The sequence below is a fragment of the Tilletiaria anomala genome (assembly GCF_000711695.1).
Source record: "Tilletiaria anomala UBC 951 chromosome Unknown K437scaffold_67, whole genome shotgun sequence".
Lineage (NCBI taxonomy): Eukaryota > Fungi > Basidiomycota > Exobasidiomycetes > Georgefischeriales > Tilletiariaceae > Tilletiaria > Tilletiaria anomala.
In genome coordinates this window covers 1-21,961 of record NW_013546955.1, presented here as the reverse complement: position 1 = coordinate 21,961, position 21,961 = coordinate 1, and the positions used below count along the sequence as shown (strand labels likewise).

The window sequence follows — 21,961 nt, the reverse complement described above, 5'->3', positions numbered from 1 at the left end:
GAGCATACCGATACCCAACATACTGCCACTGGGGATGGGGGGGGTTGAGACGAAAGCCATCAAGGCGATGTAGAGCTAGGAGTGGGTGAGGTCACACCATTCATTATGTTGTGGCCTGCGAGAGAGGCGATAACTGACAGGGCATCCCCTCATAGCTTGCCTTTGCTCATCCACGTTTGAAGCGATCGGCCGAGACCAATTGTGACTGCGCATCAACAATGCCAGAAGCAAGTGACTGCAGCTGCAGTTTTCTCGTTGCGTATATGCGCCAGCGCAAGGCCACACTCGCCCTAGTCCCCTGCACTCGCACACTTCCTTCACCCCAGCGCGATACAAAGGTGAGCGCCCCGTCTGCGGCAAGTGCTTCTTCCGCATCCACCTGCATGGTGGGCAGCTGGCTCGCTTTCCAGGTCCTTAACATGGCCGAAGACTGCCGCGCCGTGAAACCTCATCAGCTTGGCGCCGGGGTCAAGTTGGCCCAGCTGCCCGACGCTGCTGCCGGCTTCTGCCAGGTCGGCGGGGTAGAGGAGTAGGTCGTTGAGCGCATCGTCGCACGTGCCTAAAGATTTTGGACAGAGTAAGCAACCTGGGTCGCGGAATAGAAGCAGATGCATCTGATGGACGCCCGTGACGACTGGGCCCCAGTGATTGCACGCGAGCAATGGTGATCAGCGTCCGAACGTGAACGTCCTGATTCCACAGGCTAGACGAGCAAAAGGCGTTAGCGTGGAGTTCAAATGCACGAGCTCTCGGCACACTGGCGTCTGCATTCGACCTGCCGCAAAGGGGCTGCCTTCCACCCGCGTGCCTTTGAGCAGAGGGGGATGCAGAGCGCGCGTCCTTCGCACATCTAGCGGGGGTCTGTTGGCGCGGACCCGTTGGCGCCGCTGGTTGTGCTCGACTGCTGCGCATGCTGGCTACGTCATCCTAATCAACCTGCCCCTCCGCCCCATGTTATAAGCAGCGATGACGTCTAGAGCGAACCCACCAAATGGAATGAGCACCGCGGCTTGCGGCCATTGAGTATATGCTCGCACACGACTTTGCTCGCGACGACACTTGTGCATCACGAGCAGCAGGAGGTCCTGGGCGGTCGCTGGTGCAGCTTCTGCACAGCAGCGCAAACATTTGTTCAAGGAGAGAGCCGTTCATCGAACCCGAGACGAATTGAAAAGGGTTTAGATCCGAAAGGTTGGTGCGTCCAATGCCCATGAGAGCACCACGCGTGTAAACAGCCCACGTACACACCCTCGTACCACCCATATCTGCCATAGGGTCGAGGGCATGAATCTGTCCATATCTATCCAGGTCTGCCCGGCATGGCAGAATCCTCGAATCGGGCACGCTGGTAGCTCCTACCGTCCCTCCCTCATCACCTTATCGCTTCATCGTTTTCATCTGTATCTACGAGCAGGTACAAGCTACAGTGCATTTGCCAGCACGGGCAAAGTGGTACTCACTTTGGAACATGCGTGTTCGTACGTACATAACTTGTATACATGTTCATGTCTGCAATGTTGTGCGAGGCTGGAAAGTACGTCTCGTACGTACAACGGTAGACCTGTGGCAGGTAATAATAGAATATGGCACAAGACAGGATGGATAGAGAAAGCAAGTGAGTTGTTGGGGTAGTCCGTCGCAAGGCCCACTAGAGCTGGGCATCAAGAAGAAAATGTAAGGTATAACGACCGGACTGGTGCTGGGAGCCATATGCCAAGATGAGCGCAAATACCACACGTGTCAACTTCGCACAATAACGTCTCGCGTGTCGGCTCTACGAAGTCATGAAATGGTATTTTGTTTGTGCATGGCGTCAGATGGGCATATGCTGGCAGTCCCGTCCTTGTCATTTCCTCAGCCGCATGGCCGCCCGTAGTAGCTGCCGAGAATCGTCGTCACCGGGCAGCAAGCAAAAAAGATGCAGCCTCCAGGCACTGTTGGTGCCCTAGGTTCCGGAGGAGGCTGGTCGATCCACCGCTGGTCACGGGGGAGGTCGATGGCAGCTTGCAGGCGCATCCCGTTTGATTCCAGAAACTCGTCTGAAGTGTCCGCCGTCTTGGGTGGTTGATATGACCAACTGCCTCGCCTTCGGCGAGGCCTCCGCGCTCGAGGACGCTTGGGATCCTGGCTGGTGCGGATAAGCCAAACCTATGGCGTCGATGTCCGGGGCCACTTGAAGTGGAACTGGTCCAGTGACCCTCTATGATAAAAAGAGCGAAATGAGTTCAGAGGCAGGTATTGTATGCTAGTCAAAGATAGATTACATCAATTGGCAATTTAACCAAGTGGTTACGGTGTTCGCCTGCTATTAAGCACTTTGCGATAGCAAGGGCCAGCGAATCCTCTCTGAGGGCGTGAGTTCGAATCTCACAGTTGTCGTTTTTTTTTCCAATTTCCAGATTCAAATTGCTAATGCTCTCCCAACAAATCGGAGTTTAGAATGAGACACACCAATCGGCAGCTTAACCAAGTGGTTACGGTGTTCGCCTGCTATTAAGCACTTTGCAATAGCAAGGGCCAGCGAATCCTCTCTGAGGGCGTGAGTTCGAATCTCACAGCTGTCGTTTTAATCCACCACGTGGATTGAAGCCGCTTGTTTTTTTTATCTAATTAATCGGGTTCTAGGCTTGCTGTAGTACGGTGATGCACCGATAATGGCCAGATCTATGTGGACCGGTCTACAGGAAGCAGAGGCGCCCAGCATAATGTGTTGGCCAAGTCTCGTTTCTCATGGTGAATCCAGTAATAAAAATTTAGCTTTCCGCTAACCCCTCTACTGGTTGCATTCGACTGGGCGCACATGGAGAGTCTGTCTTGGCCCTCGATTTCAGTCTCCACGTGATCGCGACTTTTGTACTCATAAAGCAACGAGGAGTATTTACCGAAATGACGATACTCCTGGAAATGCTTCATGCAGCCCATTCTGGCGGAAGCGCTGCTCGAAAGCCGCTTCAGACCAAGACACAAGCGCGGCTGGTGGCACAAGCTGACAGGCGCACCGCGCACAAGGGCTGGCGACAGCTTCGAGCAGAGTACGCAGAGATTCCGTCCTTCTTTTCCTCGGAACCCACTGCAACAACGGGTGGCAGTCTGTTGGGCCGCATGTGCGTAAAATGAATCTGTCCTGACGCCTCACAGTCAAGATATTCAGGCTGTGTCCGGCCTCATACAAGTTGAACCGGTGTCGAATCTGTCAAGGTGCTCGCAAAGCCAGCATTCAGCTCCTCACAGTTTTCTGTGTTGCAGACTGCGCAAGCGCGGATGGCCTGCTCTCCGATGATGCAAGGATGCGTCTGGGGCAAAGGAGCGGGTCTGGGGCTCACTCGCACAGCGAGAACAGAGTCTGTCGAGTTACCGGCCCTGTTGCTGCATCTTTCTTGGTAGAGTGTTTTGAATAACCACTATGGGTTGACCTCCAACGCATCCATCTGCGTACTGCGAAGCGGGTGAACACAGCTAGATGACTGCTTGTTCAAGCGGCAATAGGCCACAATTTGCCGCCATACGCAAGGATTTGGTTTGGAGCTGGTGCATTTTATGTTCGCTTTGTCGTGGAAAGCTTCTCCGCAGCATGCACCTCTTCAGGACCTGTTGCCCAGCCGCCTGTCCCGTCAGTAGCCCACCGCCGCAGCGCTAGAAGCTCGCCTCCTCCCACCAAGTTAACACTCCAACACACGAACATTTTATTTGTAAAAGCGATGTTTCATCAAACAGGTTCAGGCTACATAAGACTACATACTGATATACATACAGTGGATGCTAGACGTCGAGTCCCGGACAGGAAGACTCCAAGGTCCAGGTGCTGTCTGCAGTCTTGTTGCTACGTGCCTAACCTCATACAGCTTGTGTGCATATGTAATTGCACTCGGAACATTTTCGAGCTTCGAAAAGAGGCTTCTGGTGACCCGCTTCGATGCTCGGCTGTCACGCGCTCCCTCTGCCTGGGCTGCACATCGCAAGCGTGCGACTTTTGTTGCTCAGTTCGACGCCAGTCTTGCAATGCGGTGTTAAAGGACATCGACGCTTCAAATGTTGGAAACACGACGTCCAAGGTTCTTCCAGGCCGTCGACTGCTACCGAGTACTTATCCCCCCTTTTTTCCCAGTGCAAATACCTACTTACATAGAGAGGCTGCCAGAGTGTCGAATATCTGCATGCACCGCAGCCATTCAAATTGACCGTTGCCCTTCCAGCCTCAACGATGTTGTCCAGTTGTACGTATCAACCAGTAGCTTGTCTCGACTGGTTGCCGATGGTGAGGCGGCGAGGGTTAGCTGACGGCCGTTTACCAAAAAAAAGGCTGGCGCAAGCTTGCGCAAGTGTACCCGTATCAATCTCATCTCCTCTCTTGGCTTCGGACTGCTCCGGCTGACGGGACCGGCACCGCCGGTATCACAGGAGCTCACAGCGGCGGCATTCGAACTCGAAAAAGCACCTTTCTAAGGTCACTCGCCTGTTCAGCGGGCTTGATCTTGTGCGAGACGGCACTGCCACGGGCTCACAGGGGCTAGGTAGGGGTAAGGGGTCTTGCACCTGGCGGCTGGCTAGCAGGCCAGGCGGCAAGGGCAGGGAAGGGCCAGTATTGTAGAGCCCCCACTTATTGCCGTGATCGAGGGCATGTCAATTAGTAATCACCCTCTCACAGCAGAGTTGCAGATGCCCATGCGTTAAGCGTTGAGCACAAGCCTGCAATGTGCCTCACTCTTTGATTTGCTTCGACGCCCGAAAATTCGGTCGGACACCTCTTCATCTACTGGGTATGTACACTCATCATGGAACACAATATGTACTAAAGCGCTGGGGCCAATGCGTGTATTGTGTGCATCAAAGCGGAGTTACAAGGCAGGTTAAGACCGCCTTACGATCCCTTTGCCACCAGACCCCAGCGCCACCAGAGTCTATTTTGTAAGTATAGCAAAATGATTGCAAATAGAGCACCGCTCGAGAGGGGAGGGGTCCGAATCTCTGGTGGACGCTCGGCTCGATATGCCCAGACGGCAAGAATATGCCGGTGACGCGCGAGGCACTCGCATCCACGCACGGCGTCAAAAGTAGCGGTGATGGGCCCTTGGATGGACGTCCCCGAGCGCTTCCTGGACGACTGGTATCGCTTGGCTGTCCCCTACACCATCCCAAATATCGTCGCTGGGTGGATTTCGACAGGTCGAGTGCCGCGGGACGGCGGTGAAAGCCGACCAGATGTGCACGTGTACGCCGCTGCGCACGGCGCCGCGCTGCACCGGCTTCGACGCGACCAAGGCGGGCGATGTCGGCTATGTCGCATACAACAGGTTCAACGTCGCCACCGCGCAGATCCCCTCGTCCGTGCTCAGCCTGCCCATCGTCGGCTCGAAGCTCGAGCAGGTCAAGCTGAGCTTTACGCGGCTCAGCTGCGGCGACTAACCAGGTCGATCAATGAGCAACACCGGCCCGGACGCGTGCGGCGCGCCTTCCGTCCTTTGTTCAGCGATGTCCCTCCCCTTTTGTTTCTTTTTTTGCTTTGTCCATTTAGGAAGCCAAAGAGCCAAGAGCTTTCGCCACCGACCTTTTTTGGTTGCTGCAGAGAGCTACATATTCCGCTGCATGAGTGCGCCCGTCTGCGCCGCTTTAGAGTCCATGCTGTTATCCATAATCGCAACGCAATAGCAGCAAGGCCTAGTTTCTTCATCCTCTGCGGTTGAGAGTCTTCTGTTGGCTGCAGCACGAAGCCGACGAGAGACGCGCTAGCGAGCAAAACAAACCACAAAGGGCTCGCCCATCCGCCTCTGTCAGCTGACAGACCTTGCTGAGCGGGCGAGGCATCCCCGGCGGAATTCCCTTCTCGTCGTCAAGCAACACTCGTTGAGACATTGGCCGAATCAACCTAATATCTCACGACACGAACTGCAGACAGCCATGCAGCACCTGTGGCCTCTTAGTGGCTATGCTGTTTTCAAAGCCAGACACAATATATACAAGAGGTAAGATCCTACGCGCACTATCGTACGAAACAAAGTCCCACTTCGGCTCGTAGCCTCCTACCATAGCAGGCAGGCGTACGTTCCTCGACTTTCTGACTTCAAAGAGGTAGACTATATCTTTATATTTGTTAATATCAATTAGAATATGGAAGCTGCTGGAGCCTGTGCAGTGTGCAGACCTGGCCCTGCGAACCGCCGGCTGGGCACGAGAAGAGAGGAACAGCAGGCAGCAGACCACAGCATAGCTGCATGTGGGTGCAATTCATGCTGATCATATATTGCGGCCAGGTGGGGCTCCATCACGGGAAGAGTGTCGTGCGCAGTTCCGCCTTTTAAAGTGTCTCACCCATTGGCCCTGACTGCACTCCACCGCAGATCGTTGGAGGCTGATGCCGTGCCGTGCCAGTCAGTCCCCGTTGCCGCTGATCACTGTTCAAGGGCCTTGCTAATCACCAGATGTTGGCTGTTTAACGAACATCCTGGGAGCTAGACAAGGCGTGGGGTGCCATTTCAATCGCCCCCATTCGTCATCGAGCTTCTTTCTGCTTGTACATGCCCGTCGCTACAAAAGCATTGAACTGATTATGACGGGTCATCCCGCTGCCGTCGCCATCAGCAGCCAGCCAACCCAACGCCGCCTCGCCTTTGGCTCGGCTCGACGATGAAGTTCGACCAGGCCCTGTACACCGCGGCGTTGTACGCCCTGTGCTCGCTGCGGGGAGCGCGCGCGCTATGGCCACAACCGGCGTCGATGACCAACGGCAGCAGTGCGTTACAACTCAATGTGTCCAACTTCCAGATTAACCTGCCCTCCAACGCGCCGCTGGATCTGCAGCAGGCCGCCGAGCGCAGCATGGCCGAGATGCGACTAAGCAGCATGCAGCCCCTTGTCGTCGGCCGCGGTGCCAAGAACGCGGCGGTGGTAGAGCAAGCGCCGCTTCTAACGAGCATCAACGTCGCCATCGGCAGTAGCAGCAACAGGCACAGGCGCAAGCTCAGCATCAACCAGGTCGCGCTCGAGCCACGCGCCACAGCGTCCATCAAGAGCATCTACGAAAACATGCTGACCGACATCAAAGAATACGATGAGTCGTACACACTCGATATTCCAGCCGACGGCACGTCCGCCACGCTGTCCGCCGCCACGGCACTCGGCGCGCTGCGTGGCCTGACGACGCTGCAGCAGCTCATCTGGGCGCTTCCGGCGGACGGCTTGGGCTCGATGCGCTACCTGTGGGGCGCGCCGTTCCATATTGAAGACAAGCCCGCATTTCCGTACCGCGGTCTGTTGCTCGACACGTCGCGCAACTACTTTTCGATCGCTTCGCTCAAGCACCTCGTCGACACGATGACCTTCGTCAAGATGAACCAGTTCCACTGGCACATCACCGACGCGCAGAGCTGGCCCCTGGCGCTTGATGGCGATTACGCGTTCTTGTCGCAAACGGGCGCTTACTCGCCCGCCGAAGTGTACACCAAGGCGGACATAGCTGACTTTGTCCAATACGCCGGCAAGCGCGGCGTCAACGTCAACGTCGAGATCGACATGCCCGGGCACGAGTACATGGGCGTGAGCTCCATGCCTGGCGACCTCGTCGCCTGCGGCAATCAACTCCCCTGGACCGCCGTCGCGAACGAGCCACCGAGCGGCCAGCTGCGCCTCGGCCAGAACACCACCGACAAGTTTGTCGCCGGTGTCATTGAGCAGACCGCCGCCATATTCCCCGGCAAATACTTTTCCACTGGCGGCGACGAGATCAACCTCGCGTGCTACGGCAAAACGAAGAACTCGGACATCGACGAGTCGCTCCTCAAGCCCTTCCTCGAAAAGGCGCACGCTAAGGTTGCCGACGCCGGCAAGATCCCCATGGTTTGGGAGGAGATGGCGATCAACTTTCCCGCCACCGGCAAGACCCTGCGCAACGGCACCATCGTCGAGACCTGGACCAACGCCGACAACGTCAAGGCCGTCCTACAGGCTAACCCGGGCGTCGACCTGATCCACGCGCCCAGCACCTACTTTTACCTCGACTGTGGCCGCGGCGTGGGGCTCACCGGCTCGCCTTCCCCTTCGTGGTGCACGTATGTCAACGCATGGGACATGTACGCCTTTGACCCGCTCAACGGTACCCAGGGAGTGCAGGACGGCCCCAAACGTGTGCTCGGCGGCGAAGCGGCGCTCTGGACAGAGACTGTCTTCGAGGGCAACCTAGACACGCTCATCTGGCCCCGCACCGGCGCCGTCGCAGAGGTCTTCTGGACTGGCGCAAGCTACGAAACCAACAAAGAGACCAAAACGCGCAGGGCCACCGAGGCAGCCCCGCGCCTCAACGACTTGCGTTACCGCATGGTTGAGCGCGGCGTCGCCGCCCAGCCACTCGTCCCCCACTGGTGTGCGCTCAGGCCGGACCGCTGCCCAGACGTGTCCAGCTGAGCGCGCCCGAGTGAGTCTGGGGAATAGGTTGGCCGCGCCCCTGTGCACGCTTTCTTTCCTCTTTCCACCAGTCTCGGTCGCTTCTCTTAATGCTTGGGTAGATTGTGCTCATAGATTCAAATGCAAATGCTGTTAATACAATGATGACCCCTGCCCAGACGCGACATTGCCCTCAAGTGCTTGCTGATGCGCAGTAACGTATCTTTGCGCGACATTGCTCGTCAGTGGTTGCGGATGCGCTTGTGGCGCAGCAATGCATCTTTGCGCTGTAGTAGCAAAGCGCCAAAACCTGTCATCGAAGAGCCCCCGCCTGGCCTGAGAAGATGTGGATGGACTCACCGAAAACACACTCCCGCACCCATTCTTGCCCTCGCACTTCCACTCGACCGTCGCGGAGCTCGTCTTTGGGTCGACCTCCTTGCCGAGAACGATGCACTGCTCCATCGTCAACTGCTTTTCGCGCACTGCCTTGGCCTCCTCCTTGGCGTGGATCGTCTCTCGATGCCGCGTCAGGTCGTACATCCGGTGGAACTCGGTGCCACAGTACTCCTTAGTTAACGGGGAGACATAGTCGCAGATGGACATGCCGCTTTTGCTCGTCGGGAATGTCCGCTCGGCTCCATGGAACGGTGCATCGGACGCGGCAGCGGCAGTCGTTTTAGTCTGCCGACCGGATGGCGGCGACACAACAATCTTGTCCTTTCCACCGGTCGCACGACGTCGCTTGGTACCAGCACTCGCCTTTCTCGCGCTCGATTCGGCAACGTATGTTTCGTCGCCCGACTCGTACTCCTCAGGCGTCGCAGACGCAGCAGCCCGCTCCGAAGACCCCCGCTTCACCGACGCTTCCCGCCGGTGCGCCGGCGGCAAAGGCTTGCTCGCCTTATAGCCCGGCGAATACCGATACCCGCTGAGTGCCTGTGCCGAGCTGCGGATGTTCGGGCTTATGCTGCCTTCATCTTCGGGGCTCTGGCTGCCCGCCTCCGACGTCCGGCGCTTCTCCTTCTTGCTGCCGTTTATCGCCTCCCGCGACATGAGGCCATGCAGCGCAAGCGGTCGGTTCTGCTCAATGTTCACGTCGCTGCTACTGCTGCTGCTATCCTCGGAAGGAGCCTGCCCGTCGGGAATCGAAAGGCCGCTATCCGCGCTGCCCGGAATGTATCCATACCCCCCAAATGTTCCCGGCGCCCTGCGCCCAGCGAGGGGCCGTCTGCCGGGCGGTGCGAGCATTCCACTGCCGCTCATTATCTTGGCTGTAAAGCTGACGCAAGCCTTGTCCTCCTCCTCGCTGGACGACGCCGAAAATTGTGAAAAGCGCGGTGCGCTCGCATCCTCCCGACTCGACGCCCGAACGGCGTTGCGGACATTCACCGCTGCCAATCCAGGTGCGTGGCCCGCTTGCCCGCGTTGGGCTGGGAAAGGGAACGCAGCATTAGGATGAGTGCGGTTGAGGTACGGTTTTTCGTCCTCGTCGTCCGGCGTGCTGGTCAACCTTCCAAGCGCGCTGTTCGCGTTGAGGAAGTTGGCGGCGGAGCTGCCCTGTGACAGCCTGTCATCCGCAACGACTTCGTCATCGATCTGTATCAGCGACGAGTCAGACGACAACGATGCCTTCCTTACGCTCCGCCAAGACGGCATTTCGCCCGGCTTGAGGGTCTGAAATCGCTCCATACTAGGCCGACTCGGGTTCAGCAGCGAGGACGCTTGGTTGTCAGACGGCGGCGAGGCGATCATGCTCTCTTCCCTGCTCGAGACGCTACTGCTGCCCGTCAAGCTCGGCGTATCGTCCAGCAACACCGCGTCGGAATCTGCTTTGGGTGTGCCCATGCCATTCGCGTGCGCATCCCGCTCCTGCATGTTCCCCCCAGCCTTGACTCTCCCAGCCGTCGCCACCACAGTTCTTACATCAGCCAACGACGCAGGCACATCATCAATCGCGGCCGGCCTGCTGGGAATATGTAATGGCACCGGTTGCCCCTCGAGCCCGTCGCCGGCCAACGCGTTCTTTAGCTCAGGCGGATCCGGCGCAAACACGCTTACGTTCCCCGCCCCCGAGCTTCGGCCCATCGCGCTCGATGCTAAGATGGCAGCCTCGACATTTTCGTAGTCCAGAAAGGTTTCCTGTGGACTGACAGTCAGGCCGCTCCGGGCACGTCGGAATTCTTGGCGGCGAGGAGGCGTTTTTCTTGTCGTCGCTGCTGAGCTGCTGGCGTTCTCCTTGCGTTCGTTATGTGTCTGCTTGCTCGCAAGAGCAGGCTGGGGCGGAGGCGGCATAGTTATTGAATACTCTGCCTGTGCCGGTGTCTGATTCTGCGCTTTAAGCGTGGAGAACCGATCCTGAGCCACATTCGCAGTGTCCCCGTTTGGCCTTCCCAGCGGAAAAAGCGGCGGAGAGGGAGATGGGTAATGCAACGTAATCGCAGTACTGCCCAGGCTGTTACTGCGTCTCCTGGTCCCGATCTGCGGCCTGTCGTGCACGCCGCCACCAGCACCACCGCCCGAGAGATCGAACGTCTCGCTGTCGCTGCCCGACGCAGCAGTGGAAACAGCGGCATTGCTGCCCCATAGGCTGCCTGGGATCTCACCGGTGTAATTGGGATTTTGCATCAAATCCCGTAGCGGCCCTTTGAGCGCACGTCGGTCGATCCCGGCGAGGTCAGCGCGGATCTGCTGCCGCTCTCGCGCTTGCTGTTCAGGGGTGAGCATCAGCGCCATTTGCGCTGCCTTCGCCTGGTCTTGCTTGGCTGCTGCGGATGCCGACCGCAAGCTGGGCTTGTAGCCAGGCAGCGAATGCCGCTGCTGCATCCGCTCGGTACCGGTCAGACCAACGGACAGCGAACTGGCTTCCGCCTCGGCTCCGGCGACGCCTTTTGGTATAGTGTTCGAGGAGGATGCACCGCCCTTCCTCCCGCTGCTGATGCCAGGGCTAATCCCCTCCATCTCGGTCAGCAGCACATCCGAGCCTCGTCGACCATTCGTGGCGTCCTCGCCCGCAGATGAACTGCCCTCAACAATGGACAACCCGTCAAGCCCTTGGCTTCCAAATCCAGCTGTCGCGTCGTGCGATTCTTTTAGGGTGCCGTGTCCGGCGCTGCCCTGGCTGTTGCCGAATGTGGCCACTATCTGCGACTCCTCATCCATGGTATTGAGCGGCCTACCGTCCAAGTCATGCTCTTCATCGCTAGCCACGACCAACCTTCCTTTGATGCCCGTGGCTCCAGCAATCGGCGTCGACACCCCGCTGCTCTCGCTGTCAAAGATAAGTTGGGCGGCCCGCTGCTGACGCATGCACAGTGCCTTTTTCCAGCCAAAGGAGCAGCCCTCTAGCTCCATCAGTTCGGTTCGCCAGGTATCATCCCGGTCGCTGTCGGGGCTGCCATTCTGCGCCGCCTCGCCGCGTGCTTGATAGACGCTGTTCAGCTGGGAGCCAGTCGCGGACGTCGAGCCCGGACAGCCGGCCGCCACGGCAGCCTTCTGCCGGTCGTGCTCGGTCTGCGAACCTGACTGCCACGAGGAGCGATACAAGGCATCGCGCTGGCGCTTCTCCTTTGGCGTACCGTCGACGGCACTGGTCGTCCGGGGTGAGCTCGGCGGACGAGCGTGCGTGTTGCCCACCGACGGCACGGATGCTTTGAACGCCGCGGTCGCTGATGGCATTGGCGCTTCAAAGGATGTAGAGGGTAGGGAGGCCTTAAACCTGTTTACGGAGGACATGGTTGCGTCCACGGTGGTCGAAGTTTCTGTATGGCAACCAAAGTGTGTGCGCCTCGTCAGAAAGCAACCCGAATGCAAAAAGTCTACTCGAACACTCACCTGCAATGGAGCTCGTGTTCCATGACACTGGGAGGGGTTCTGTTGCGACCGGTAGGGGATTCGCACTAGAATATGTCGATGCCTGATGGGAAGGCCGCACCATGGACGAGGTCGTGGACATGCCGACGTCTGAGGGCACCATGGCGTGCCAATTACACACCATACAATCTATACAAAGTCGGTGCCACCACAGCCAATCCGTTCACTCGGAATTGCAAGAGCAGACACCTGTTTCTGCTCTGGGTGACAACGACGATCTACGACGTGCTCTCAAGTCCTTCCCGCTGATAACTCTGTGCGGAGATCGTCGTCGGCCGCAGCCCGTCTCGATTCTGATTGCTGGTTCCCCGGCGAAGCGAGCGCCGGCGCTGATGCCAGCGCTGTGCGAGGACGGGGTATCTATTCTCGCTGATGATAGATCGCAGATGCAGGTCTGCTCCATCCGCCCGTGTGAGCTTGAGACACCTCGCGTCCTCGACCCTTGCAATGGCATGCTCTTGTCCTTCGTTGTCTCTCTCCACTCTCTCGCATCCCACTGCTACAGCATGTATCCCAAATTGAAGGCGAGCCAAGAGCAATGACATAATTTGCGACACGATTTACAATACTTGCTTAGGACAGCCAAGAGACTGTCCGGGCGCCGCGGAACTGCCAGAACGATCCCACTCGGCCTTACTCTGTGTCTTGACCTGGAACTCCGGATTCATTCCTCCATTGCTCCCTTTCTGTATGCTTCTCTCACATTCGCTCACCGCTTGCGCTGCCGCTGCCAGGGTTAACCCCGTCCGTCAGGTCGCCGTCCGGCTTCACTCAAAGGGACGGCCGCTACTCGCATCAAAACAGCGACTTTCTCTTCTGTCATGAACACGAGGTGGCATGAACACGGTCGCGACTGCTCGAATGTTCACAAAAAAATCGCGTTGCGAGGGTTCCGTACGCTGGGGATCACATCGGGAATCCGTTCCACAGTGCTCCAAAGGGATACAGAGCACAAGCACGGCGACACTGCTTGGCTGGTTGTATGTAGGCGCTCCCACTTTTGTGTGACAATGTGTGGATCTACAAGGGCATGCACTAAGAATCGATGGGCCTTAACCCCCCGCCCTCTCCGTCACACTTTGCGCGGCCCGCCGCCGACGATGCCAGCGGCACTTGCAAAGTTCCTGTTGGTATCGGCAGCTGCGCCCGCTCCGTTACCCGCCGCCACGCCGACCTTGAGGTCTCCGAGCGCCTTGCCGACGCGGCCCTTACCCGCTGAGAATGTCTTGTCTGCAGCCCCTCTCGCATCCGTGCTTTCGCTTGTGCTGGCAGCGACCTTGTCGCTCGCCTTGCTAACGGCCTTTTGTACCAGCGTCGCCGGCTCCTGCACATCGGCGCTCAGCGCAGACGGCTTTTTACCCAGCCCGCCGAGGACGAACCCGCTGGCGAGGATCGCACCGAGGACATATGAGCCTGTGCGCTCGTGCTCGTCGAGCGGGCGGGACTTGCTGCGGCCGCTGCTACTCGATGAGGAGGAAGCAGACGCAGAAGGTGCGCTCGAGCTGCTGCTGCTGCTGCTGCTAAAGGCGCGGACGCTCTCCGACAGTTCGCTTAGCCTGGTCGAGACAGCCTTGGAGACGTCGCCTGCGACCTTCGACGCCTGCCTTTCGACGTGCGCAGCATTGGCGCCGAGGTCGTTGCAGACGTCGGAGAGCAGACATTGTAGAGGTGAAGATGACGATGCCGATGAGGGGCTGTCGTAAGTGTGTGCTTCGCTGTCGCCCGCGTCGCTCAAGCCCGCGTCGTGCGCTGCCGAACTGATGCCCCCACCAGGCATGGTCGACGTGCCGGCGACGGCGATGACCTTGCGCAGAGGCCGAAGCTTCTCCTCAGCCGCCTTTTTGGCGAAGCGATCCGCAGCCGCCCCAGGGGATGTGTATGCTGTCACGAGGGGCTGTGTGAAGCGCCACATACATGAAAAGCGTCAGCGACCGCCTCACAATCCCTCGGTCCATACTCTGTACTTACAATCTCTGCACCATGCACCGGCGCGGGCTTCTCGTACGGGATGACATACTTGAACGTATTTGGCACTTTGGGTAGGTCCTGTGGTGGCACGCCTGGTGGGTTGCTCTCCGGCTCCTTGAGAGGCGGAATGTCATCTGCAGAAACCGAAGTCGCAGCAGCCACCACGTTGGGCGAAGCGAAGGGCTTCCTCGAGCCTCCGCCGATGGAGACTACGACGGACGGGTCGATGACCAGGTCGCCTTGTGAAGCAGATGCGCTGGTGAGCTTGGCGGCTTTCTCCTCTTTCGACGCCGTTGGCTTGGGGATCGCAGCGCTGTCGTTTGCAGCGGAGGAAGCACCAGTGTTGCCTTTGGGTGCGGCAGCCGCAGCAGTGCCACCCTTCTTCTTGTCGCTGTCCCTCAGGCTCGCCAGCGTGGCCTTGGACCGCGCGCCGCCCGTCTGAAGGTTCTTGGCGCCATTACCGCTACCGCCACCGCCACCGGCCTTCCGAATATCATCTTGCAGAAGCCTGCGAATGAGCTCTTCGCGCCTTCCGCTCGTTGACAGGCCACGCTGCTTGAGTTCTGTCTTGAGATCGAGCACCTTGCGGTCGTTGTACAAATCTCTTGTGAGCAGCACGCTCGACACCAGCGTCCGGGTCTGCGGCGGTTGCGCAGCAACGCTCAGACGGGCCGCTTGCGAGCGGAAAGCGCTCGACGTGGCAAGGCGAAGCATGATTCACTCAAGTAGCGGCAAGCGGTTCTCGTCGGGGATTGCACTGGGAAGTCCTGAGCCCTGCAGCTCCTTGCCTTCGCAGAGGGCTCCCTCTAACCCTTCGTAGTGACTATAAGACTGCAAAAGTGAGTGCTGAGTTCTCTCTTCTCGTGTCCGTTCGATCGTGAAACCCATGGAAAACACGTTCCGCGCAGGTACACACATCTGCCGAGATGCGGCGAAAATATTCAGTCATTCCAGAGTCTAGCCTGCACAAGTTGTTCACGCTGAAGGCTGAACACTAAAGGAAAGAGCAAAAGCGACAAGATGACCTGATATGTTGCATGCTATTCGCGCGAGTGAAACAATAATTGCAAGGGATTTGCGACAACGATAACGGTGACAGCGAGTGATGAGCGACCTATGCTTGCCCAAACACATACGACAGAATGATAGTGAGACTATGTATACAAGGGTGACTAGCGACTGATATACGCTCGGGCTCGGCTCTACCAGCGTGCCTGCATATGAGCCAACGAGGGGCTGTGATGCTGCGGAGCTTTGTTGGTTGCTTGTTTGTATGCGTGTGACAGTGCGTGTCTGCATGAAGTGCGACAGACTTGCTGTTTTGGGTTGCTGGCTGCCGCGGCAAAGTGGGCGGGTATACTGCGTAGAAAAGACGAACAACGATGCGCCGACGGATCATGGAATGTGTTCGGCATTGGCCGTGCTGATCTGCAGCGCGTTACCAGGTTGCGGCGACGCGAACGGGTGGTATAAGACCGGCTCCTGTTGCTGGGTAGAGCAGGCCGTGTGCTGATCCGACGAGCCGCTGGCGCTGGTCCCGACGCTGTTGCTGTGTGGCCGATTGGCAGCGGTGCACATCTCAAGGTCCTTTGGCTGATCCTGGCCGTCGACATTGAAGGTCGACGTCGATTCCGAAATGTGCATGACGGCGTTCTTCTCCTCAAAGCGCTCCTCGACTGTGTGGATGTGGACGCCATTCTCCAGCGCAGAGGCCGCATCCGCAGGCTTCGGTCGGCCGGTCGCACCGAGCCGAGCGAGGATCGAGATGCCGCGGCTGCCGTGCGACGCGGTCTGCACGTTCGAAACGGGTTGCGACGTGACGGCGCCAGCATACGTCGAGTGGCGGTTGCCCGTGCCGCTGATGGCGCGGACGCCCGAGCCCGAGCCCGTGCCGTCGGCGGAAAAGACGACATTGCTGATGCTCTGGCGTGCATTGAGCGTCGAGAGCAGCGAATTGATGTACAGCTTGGCAAGCGGCAGATTGAAGACCAGGTGCAGCGTGGTGGGGCTGGCGAGGAAGAGGATCAGGTCGATAATGGCAAATGTGGTAGTGAGCAGGCCCGTCTGGAGCGTGATCCTGATCAGCCGAGTGATGAGGTCGTCCGTTGCCTTGAACCCGGTCCTGCTCTGTCGGAGCGTGTAGATCAGGCTGACCGTGATGGTCAAGTCGGCGAGAGCGGCAAAGAGCAACCAGATGATGACGACGACCTGGAAGCTTTGGAACTTCTCAAAGGTGAGCACGATCGAGACGCCAATTGTCGAGCCAATTGCACCCAAGAGCGAGGCGAACGAGAGGATGCAAATGCTAGCAGGGATGATCCAACCCTTGTTCAGGCGGCGCACGCGCCAGGCAAAGAAGAGCTGGCACGAGAAGGCCATGATGCCCGTCATTACGGGATCCGTCGTAAACGTGACATTGGAGCGAGACGCAAACTGCAGGTTGCCAAAGTTGGTGACTACAGAACGACAACGTCACGTCAGTCGAGCCGGAGCAGAAAGAATTCTTCCCGCATACACTCACCCAAGTAGTCGTATATGAAATGCGCGTCAAAGACACTGTTCATTGTGTCGATGATGAACAAAAACGCGACGAATATCTTAAGCCACTTGCCATCGTTCCGGAAGGTAGTGTAGTAGAGGTGAGTCTGCAATACGGAGAAGCCGTAGAGCCAAATGTTGAGCATCACCCCGATGAGGATACAGCCGAGTGAAAGATCGTAGGCCGACATGATGACAAGACGGGTTTGAAGAATAAGCGGCAGATGGACCGGCTTGGCGGCGGCGCTTCACGTTTCTGGACGCTGTGCTTTGGCAGGACGAATAAGGCAGAGTGACGGCTACTACAGCTGACGGCTGGTACCACGAGAGATCAGGAAAGATCATGGATGATGGACCGCTCCGAGTGCTGGTCTATATACGCTTTTGATACTTGCCTACGGTGGTTGCTTTCATGCTTGCATGTTGTTGACATGCACAGGCCGGCAAGAGCCCACCACGGAACCACTGCTGTTATTTTCTCACACAGCACGTATCAGAAATCTGAAAAGAGTGTGTTGCATGAGCTGTGGTATCTGACAGCTGATGAACTCTGCAGTGTACAGCGTGCAGAGTGGATGTTAGTGCCGATGCTCTCCTGCAAAGTGCAAAGAGTGAAAAGTTTGTGGTGCCTGCAAGGCCACCAACCAAACAGAGGACTGGTGATACGGGTGATGGCTGGATGAGGTTGGTTTGTCGCCCGCCGGTCCAAACATGTTCGTGCTCCCCCACCATGATCCCGTCCTCCTGACATTAGACCCAAATCCGCGACTCCTCTGGCGCAGGGATGACTTACTGCTCACGCATTAAAGCTTATTGCACGCGCACATGACAATAGACGAGTTCTGTCCGCTGCTTGTGACGAGGACGAGCCTGGGCCTGATCTGAGAGAGATTTCGGTACTGTTCCTGGGTGAGCTGGTGCTTCAAAACGGAAATCTGCAATCACCAGTTGTGTCATGTCAGTCAGTCAGCAGCAGGCAGCCATCCGCCCTGGCTTGCCCGAGACGGTGACTGCATGTATCTTTACATCGTTTACCTGCCAGTCATGTGTGCTCTCATCAACACTGACATGCTGGCGGCTGGCCAATCGACCAAGACTGCGAAGCAATATGTATGTGCCCGACGCGAGATGGGGGAAGACACAAGATCGAAAAACGGAAGAGCGTTGTTGAACGGCTTGAGACTGTGGGAGATTGGAGGTGGAGGAGCATGTGAGGGACAGAGGCGGGCACAGCCCACATCACTCGCCCTCAAACTCTCTTTTTCCCTCCTCGCTCTTTCCCTTGCAGACAAGTGCACGTGGGGATGTACGTTTTACCTTGTACATACATGGCAGTCCTTCGCCATCGGGCATTATCCCACTTCTGTTCCATCGGCCCCAAGAAAGGAAGGCCGTGCAAGCTGCATGAGAAGATCATTCGCAACTTGCAGGGTGGCGTCTAATAAGTGACAGTGGGCGAGGGGACAAGCCTAGCAGATGGCAGATGGGCATAAAGTTCATTCACGTCAAACCCACGGACGTGCTCGCACGCGGGCGGAACCGCGCTTGTGGGTCATCGCTTTGGGTTATATTCTCCGGGTACCGGCATGTTGTCTGCGTGCAAGATGAGAACCTTGTCCTCGCAACACACTGTGAGGCAGCTCACCAGTGTCTGCCCATTCTTCACCGCTGCACCCCCCCTTTCTGGTGCAGGGGGAAAATGCGCGCATGCACAACGAGGAGCCGACGTGCATGTCTCATTCATTTTAAAGTTTCATCCCAACTGCTGGTACAGGGCTAGTGTTCTGCTTGCTCAGGAAGGATGCCATTCCTCCCACACGCCCCCACGGGACTATGGATCGCTCGTGCTTGGTCATTATTTGCCTGGGTCTTTCCCTTTTCCCCCTCGGCCTAAAGATCAAAGTGTCCTCAGATCACGATTACATCACCTCTCAACGGAGAGGGGAGAAAAGTGAATGTCACACTACCACAAACATGTTTCATATTTGTTCATGTGTAAGACTAGCCTGTGCCAGTGCGCCAGCCCTCGTCAGGCTTGGATGTATGTCGCATGCGTTCTCCGAAACTTCGCGTCGCGTTCTGACCCGTTTCCCACCGTGCCAACCGCGTCTCTCCTCGCAAGGGATTGACAGCAGGCTGTGGTCGCTTGTTCCGTGCCGGTCAAGCACAAGAGAGAATGGGTCGAGAGCAAGATAGGCGAGCCTTGCCTCGTCCGATTTCCGGGTCCCGGGTCCCGGGTCCCGACGCTTCCAGCTTCGGACTCTGGGTTAGCCTACACGGGGGGGTTAGGGTAATAGGGAGAGAGACCTAGATAGGGCAAAGTAGAGCCGGTACATCATACCATACACTTGCATGGCATCGTGCTTTATGAAGTGAGCGACATTGCGGTGTGCAGAGATCCGTGGCCGATGAGGATGCATTCGTGACAGGGAAGCGATTCCACAGCCCGCGACTCGAGCTATACGCATCCCACGACTCCATCATCATCATCGCCGTAGTCGTCGCATCATGACCGTCGCCTCCGTCTCTGCGTCATCCGTGAGCCCTCCTGCCTCCACTCGCACCTCATCACCTGGACCGGAACCGGGACCCCTGCTGGCGACACTGACGGGTGTTCAACATGCAAGCGCAACCGTTTTCGCCGCCTTCCTATTCGTGCACGTTGCAGCACCCAGTGTCTCGCTTCTTGCGTGCTCGCGAGATGCCTCCGGTGCAGCTGAATTGGCGAGCAAGACGATGGTGGGCGCGGCGTGCAAGCTTGCTCGACAGCCAGCAGCGCAGGAAGCTGAACGGCCCTTATCCGCACACCGCAGATTCTTGGCAGAGTCTACTACCAAACAGCGCTGACGGAGTCGATCTTTGTCTGGGCACCGCTCGCAGCGCATGTTGGCGCTGGCGTATTGAAGCGGCTCGTGCGGGCGTATTTCAAGTGGCAGCGACGGAGCCAGAGCACGTTCAGGCGCAGACAGAGCCGCAAGGGCAAAGAGAAACCGCAGTCGGCCGACGCGGACGATGACTCCCATGTTCACGGCGGCGTTAGCCCGTATACGCTCTCCACGCTGCGAGCCAGCTTCCCGCCCCTGACGCTGCACACTCTCAGCGGCTACGTGCTCTTCCCACTTGTCTTGCAGCACGCCGTCCTGAACCGCATCGTCCCGCGAGCATCGCACCCCCCAATCCACAGCCTGAGCCCGTCGGAGCTGGATTACACGTACGTCTCGTACGGCCTGCACGCTCACCCACTGCTCACGGGGGCGTTGTACGCCACGCTCGTGGGCGCCGGCAGTCTGCACGCTGCGCTCGGCGCCAAGGCCGTGTGGACGCGGCTGCGCATACGGATGGGGACGCGCGCAAGGGCAATGCCGTCGACAGGAACAGAATGCGCGGCCGAGCCCGAAGCAGGGGCAGAACAGACAGCGCAAGCCGTCCCAACGCAGCAACAGCAGCGCCGGCGACGGTGGAAATGGAGTGCAGAAGCCACCGCAGCGGGATCTGCTACGGTTGTCCTGCTTGCTGCGCTGCTGCGTCTGCGCAGCGAGGCGGCTGCCGAAGTGCAGGGCTTGCCGAGGAGCATGGTCGCACGGGTGAGTATGGGTCCGTGTTTCCTATCCTCGTTGGGCTCGCCTCGCCTCTCGCCAGCGCGCCTACGGCAGTGCTGTCGACGCAGAGCGAGAATAACAGCCCCCTTGCTCATATTTGTTTCATCGTTTGCAACCTTTTTCTTTTTTCGCAGTACACTGCCTGCTATAGCCTCGTATGGCCGTATAGTTCCATCCATTGATAGCAAGTCCGCACAGCAGTAGCAGCAGCAACAGCCGTCCCCGGTCCTGCGCCCTCAGGCCAGCGTTCGTGAGACAGGCATTCTCTATGCCATGATGATATAGCACGTATAATAGGATACAACACCCCTGCGCATGGGTTGAAGCAAGCAAGATGCAAAGCAAAGGAAAAACAAAGAGATGATGGATGATCGACGATGATGGGCTAGCTTCAGAAGGTCGAATGCCCCTGTCGTCGATATTGCTCTTAAGTGGGTTAGTCTTGCAGCAATGCGATGAGCTGGCTCAAGGTTCGAGTGACTGTTCGTAATTCTTTAATGTCACGATCGAGCGCCCCCGACACCTGCGAGCGCGTCCTCAACGTCCGCCTCGTCAGCATCCCCATTCGACGGCCCGCACAGATCGGCGATCGACACGCGGCGTGAAGGCGGCCTGCCCCCTCCCAGCCCACTACCTCCACCCCCACTACCACCAGCGGCGGCGACCACCTCGCCGCAAGAAGGTGCATCGCCCATCGTCGCGAAGCGCTTGTGCGCGCGCCCGTCGTTCATGTCGTCGGTGGGGCGCTTGAGGTCGCGATCGTCGCGCACGCGGTCCAATGGAGGCGGATGGAATTGGAACAGAGAGTCGTCCGGGCTGGTGCGCACCGAGGAGGATGGCGCAGCGCCAGTGCCTGTGGCGATGCCATTCACGTTGCCCCCTGCGGATCCTCGCGCGCGTGAGCGATCTGCCGTTCCGCCCATGCCCAGAAAGCCGACGGGGAGGCCACCACGCGAAGGCAAGCGGTCCTTTTCCAGGACTGCACCTGCCACAGAGCCACCAAAGACGGGCCCAGAAGCAAACGCGGGCGACTTGTTCATGAGCGCGAACGACGAAGATGCCGTGTGGAAGTCGAGCGCATCGCCGCGCGGGCCGGAGCGCGAGGGCAGCCTGTTTCCGAACGAGAGGCTGTTGGCGCGAGACGACGGAAGGCGGATGGCAGCATCACCTCCCACTCCCCCTGCGAGGCCGGAGATAGAGTTGCGTCCGCCGCCGCCGGCCGCAGCGCCTGTGGCGCCGATGCCGACTGCGAGCGGCTCGTCGCCTCTGCCGCCGGCACCACCGGCGGTGCCGGGGCGGCTGAGAGAGCTGAGCGGTGGCAGCGTCGGGCGGTCCATTGGCGAGCCGGGGCAGCCGTGGCTGCTGTTGGGCCGGGTGCTAAAGGGCGATATGCTCGGGAGACCGGGCGGCGCAGACAGGTGATCTGCGGCGCCAGAAGGCCCAGGCGCACCGGGTGGGCCGTACGCGCTGCCGTCGCCGGTGCTGTTGGTGCTCGGGCGCGAGGAGCTCGTCAGGCCGATCGAATGCGTGGGGAAGTGCGTGGAGAGCATGCTGGGGTAACTGGCAGGGTAGGACGAGTAGCCATTGTATCGATGGTCCGTAAAGCCATT

General features: G+C 58.4%; 8 protein-coding genes and 2 non-coding genes across 10 annotated transcripts; 6 read left to right on the top strand and 4 right to left on the bottom strand.

Moving 5' to 3' along the window:
- The first annotated feature begins 51 nt into the window (after positions 1-51).
- K437DRAFT_257744 (uncharacterized protein) lies at positions 52-680 on the top strand. Its single transcript, XM_013386690.1, has one exon. The coding sequence runs from the start codon at positions 219-221 to the stop codon at positions 531-533; it is 315 nt and encodes a 104-aa protein (XP_013242144.1). The 5' UTR covers positions 52-218; the 3' UTR covers positions 534-680.
- A 1,591-nt stretch (positions 681-2,271) lies between these two features.
- Positions 2,272-2,379, top strand: K437DRAFT_t43. The gene has a single exon. It is a non-coding gene; the product is annotated as a tRNA-Ser (tRNA).
- Positions 2,380-2,456: 77 nt separating this feature from the next.
- Positions 2,457-2,564, top strand: K437DRAFT_t44. Its single transcript has one exon. It is a non-coding gene; the product is annotated as a tRNA-Ser (tRNA).
- Positions 2,565-4,886: 2,322 nt separating this feature from the next.
- K437DRAFT_257736 (uncharacterized protein) lies at positions 4,887-6,064 on the top strand. The gene has a single exon (XM_013386689.1). The coding sequence runs from the start codon at positions 5,061-5,063 to the stop codon at positions 5,679-5,681; it is 621 nt and encodes a 206-aa protein (XP_013242143.1). The 5' UTR covers positions 4,887-5,060; the 3' UTR covers positions 5,682-6,064.
- A 387-nt stretch (positions 6,065-6,451) lies between these two features.
- On the top strand, positions 6,452-8,515 carry K437DRAFT_257735 (glycoside hydrolase family 20 protein). The gene has a single exon (XM_013386688.1). The coding sequence runs from the start codon at positions 6,622-6,624 to the stop codon at positions 8,392-8,394; it is 1,773 nt and encodes a 590-aa protein (XP_013242142.1). The 5' UTR covers positions 6,452-6,621; the 3' UTR covers positions 8,395-8,515.
- Positions 8,505-12,488, bottom strand: K437DRAFT_157391 (uncharacterized protein). Its single transcript, XM_013386687.1, has 3 exons — positions 12,208-12,488; positions 8,734-12,134; positions 8,505-8,660 (listed from the first exon to the last, which is right to left on the bottom strand). The coding sequence occupies exons 1-3, from the start codon at positions 12,368-12,370 to the stop codon at positions 8,616-8,618; spliced, it is 3,609 nt and encodes a 1,202-aa protein (XP_013242141.1). The 5' UTR covers positions 12,371-12,488; the 3' UTR covers positions 8,505-8,615.
- A 635-nt stretch (positions 12,489-13,123) lies between these two features.
- Positions 13,124-15,055, bottom strand: K437DRAFT_295279 (uncharacterized protein). Its single transcript, XM_013386686.1, has 2 exons — positions 14,215-15,055; positions 13,124-14,140 (listed from the first exon to the last, which is right to left on the bottom strand). The coding sequence occupies exons 1-2, from the start codon at positions 14,926-14,928 to the stop codon at positions 13,319-13,321; spliced, it is 1,536 nt and encodes a 511-aa protein (XP_013242140.1). The 5' UTR covers positions 14,929-15,055; the 3' UTR covers positions 13,124-13,318.
- A 213-nt stretch (positions 15,056-15,268) lies between these two features.
- K437DRAFT_157346 (uncharacterized protein) lies at positions 15,269-17,233 on the bottom strand. Its single transcript, XM_013386685.1, has 2 exons — positions 16,736-17,233; positions 15,269-16,670 (listed from the first exon to the last, which is right to left on the bottom strand). The coding sequence occupies exons 1-2, from the start codon at positions 16,941-16,943 to the stop codon at positions 15,610-15,612; spliced, it is 1,269 nt and encodes a 422-aa protein (XP_013242139.1). The 5' UTR covers positions 16,944-17,233; the 3' UTR covers positions 15,269-15,609.
- Positions 17,234-18,793: 1,560 nt separating this feature from the next.
- On the top strand, positions 18,794-20,914 carry K437DRAFT_275063 (uncharacterized protein). Its single transcript, XM_013386684.1, has 3 exons — positions 18,794-19,491; positions 19,566-20,336; positions 20,486-20,914. The coding sequence occupies exons 1-3, from the start codon at positions 19,261-19,263 to the stop codon at positions 20,531-20,533; spliced, it is 1,050 nt and encodes a 349-aa protein (XP_013242138.1). The 5' UTR covers positions 18,794-19,260; the 3' UTR covers positions 20,534-20,914.
- K437DRAFT_263686 (uncharacterized protein) lies at positions 20,852-21,901 on the bottom strand (the record flags this gene model as incomplete). Its single annotated transcript, XM_013386683.1, has 1 exon — positions 20,852-21,901. One exon carries the CDS (start codon positions 21,899-21,901, stop codon positions 20,852-20,854), a length of 1,050 nt encoding a protein of 349 aa, XP_013242137.1.
- Positions 21,902-21,961: the final 60 nt, after the last annotated feature.

Coding starts and splice junctions, on each gene's coding strand:
- K437DRAFT_295279 (XM_013386686.1), bottom strand. CDS start 14,928: ATGCTTCGCCTTGCCACGTCGAGCGCTTTCCGCTCGCAAGCGGCCCGT. Junction 14,141..14,214: donor CGGTGCATGGTGCAGAGATT/GTAAGTACAGAG, acceptor CGCTTCACACAG/CCCCTCGTGACAGCATACAC.
- K437DRAFT_257744 (XM_013386690.1), top strand. CDS start 219: ATGCCAGAAGCAAGTGACTGCAGCTGCAGTTTTCTCGTTGCGTATATG.
- K437DRAFT_157391 (XM_013386687.1), bottom strand. CDS start 12,370: ATGGTGTGTAATTGGCACGCCATGGTGCCCTCAGACGTCGGCATGTCC. Junction 12,135..12,207: donor GAACACGAGCTCCATTGCAG/GTGAGTGTTCGA, acceptor GTTGCCATACAG/AAACTTCGACCACCGTGGAC. Junction 8,661..8,733: donor GGTGCGGGAGTGTGTTTTCG/GTGAGTCCATCC, acceptor TTGCTACTACAG/CGCAAAGATGCATTGCTGCG.
- K437DRAFT_257736 (XM_013386689.1), top strand. CDS start 5,061: ATGGGCCCTTGGATGGACGTCCCCGAGCGCTTCCTGGACGACTGGTAT.
- K437DRAFT_257735 (XM_013386688.1), top strand. CDS start 6,622: ATGAAGTTCGACCAGGCCCTGTACACCGCGGCGTTGTACGCCCTGTGC.
- K437DRAFT_275063 (XM_013386684.1), top strand. CDS start 19,261: ATGACCGTCGCCTCCGTCTCTGCGTCATCCGTGAGCCCTCCTGCCTCC. Junction 19,492..19,565: donor AATTGGCGAGCAAGACGATG/GTGGGCGCGGCG, acceptor CGCACACCGCAG/ATTCTTGGCAGAGTCTACTA. Junction 20,337..20,485: donor CGAGGAGCATGGTCGCACGG/GTGAGTATGGGT, acceptor CTTTTTTCGCAG/TACACTGCCTGCTATAGCCT.
- K437DRAFT_157346 (XM_013386685.1), bottom strand. CDS start 16,943: ATGTCGGCCTACGATCTTTCACTCGGCTGTATCCTCATCGGGGTGATG. Junction 16,671..16,735: donor TTTCATATACGACTACTTGG/GTGAGTGTATGC, acceptor GTCGTTCTGTAG/TCACCAACTTTGGCAACCTG.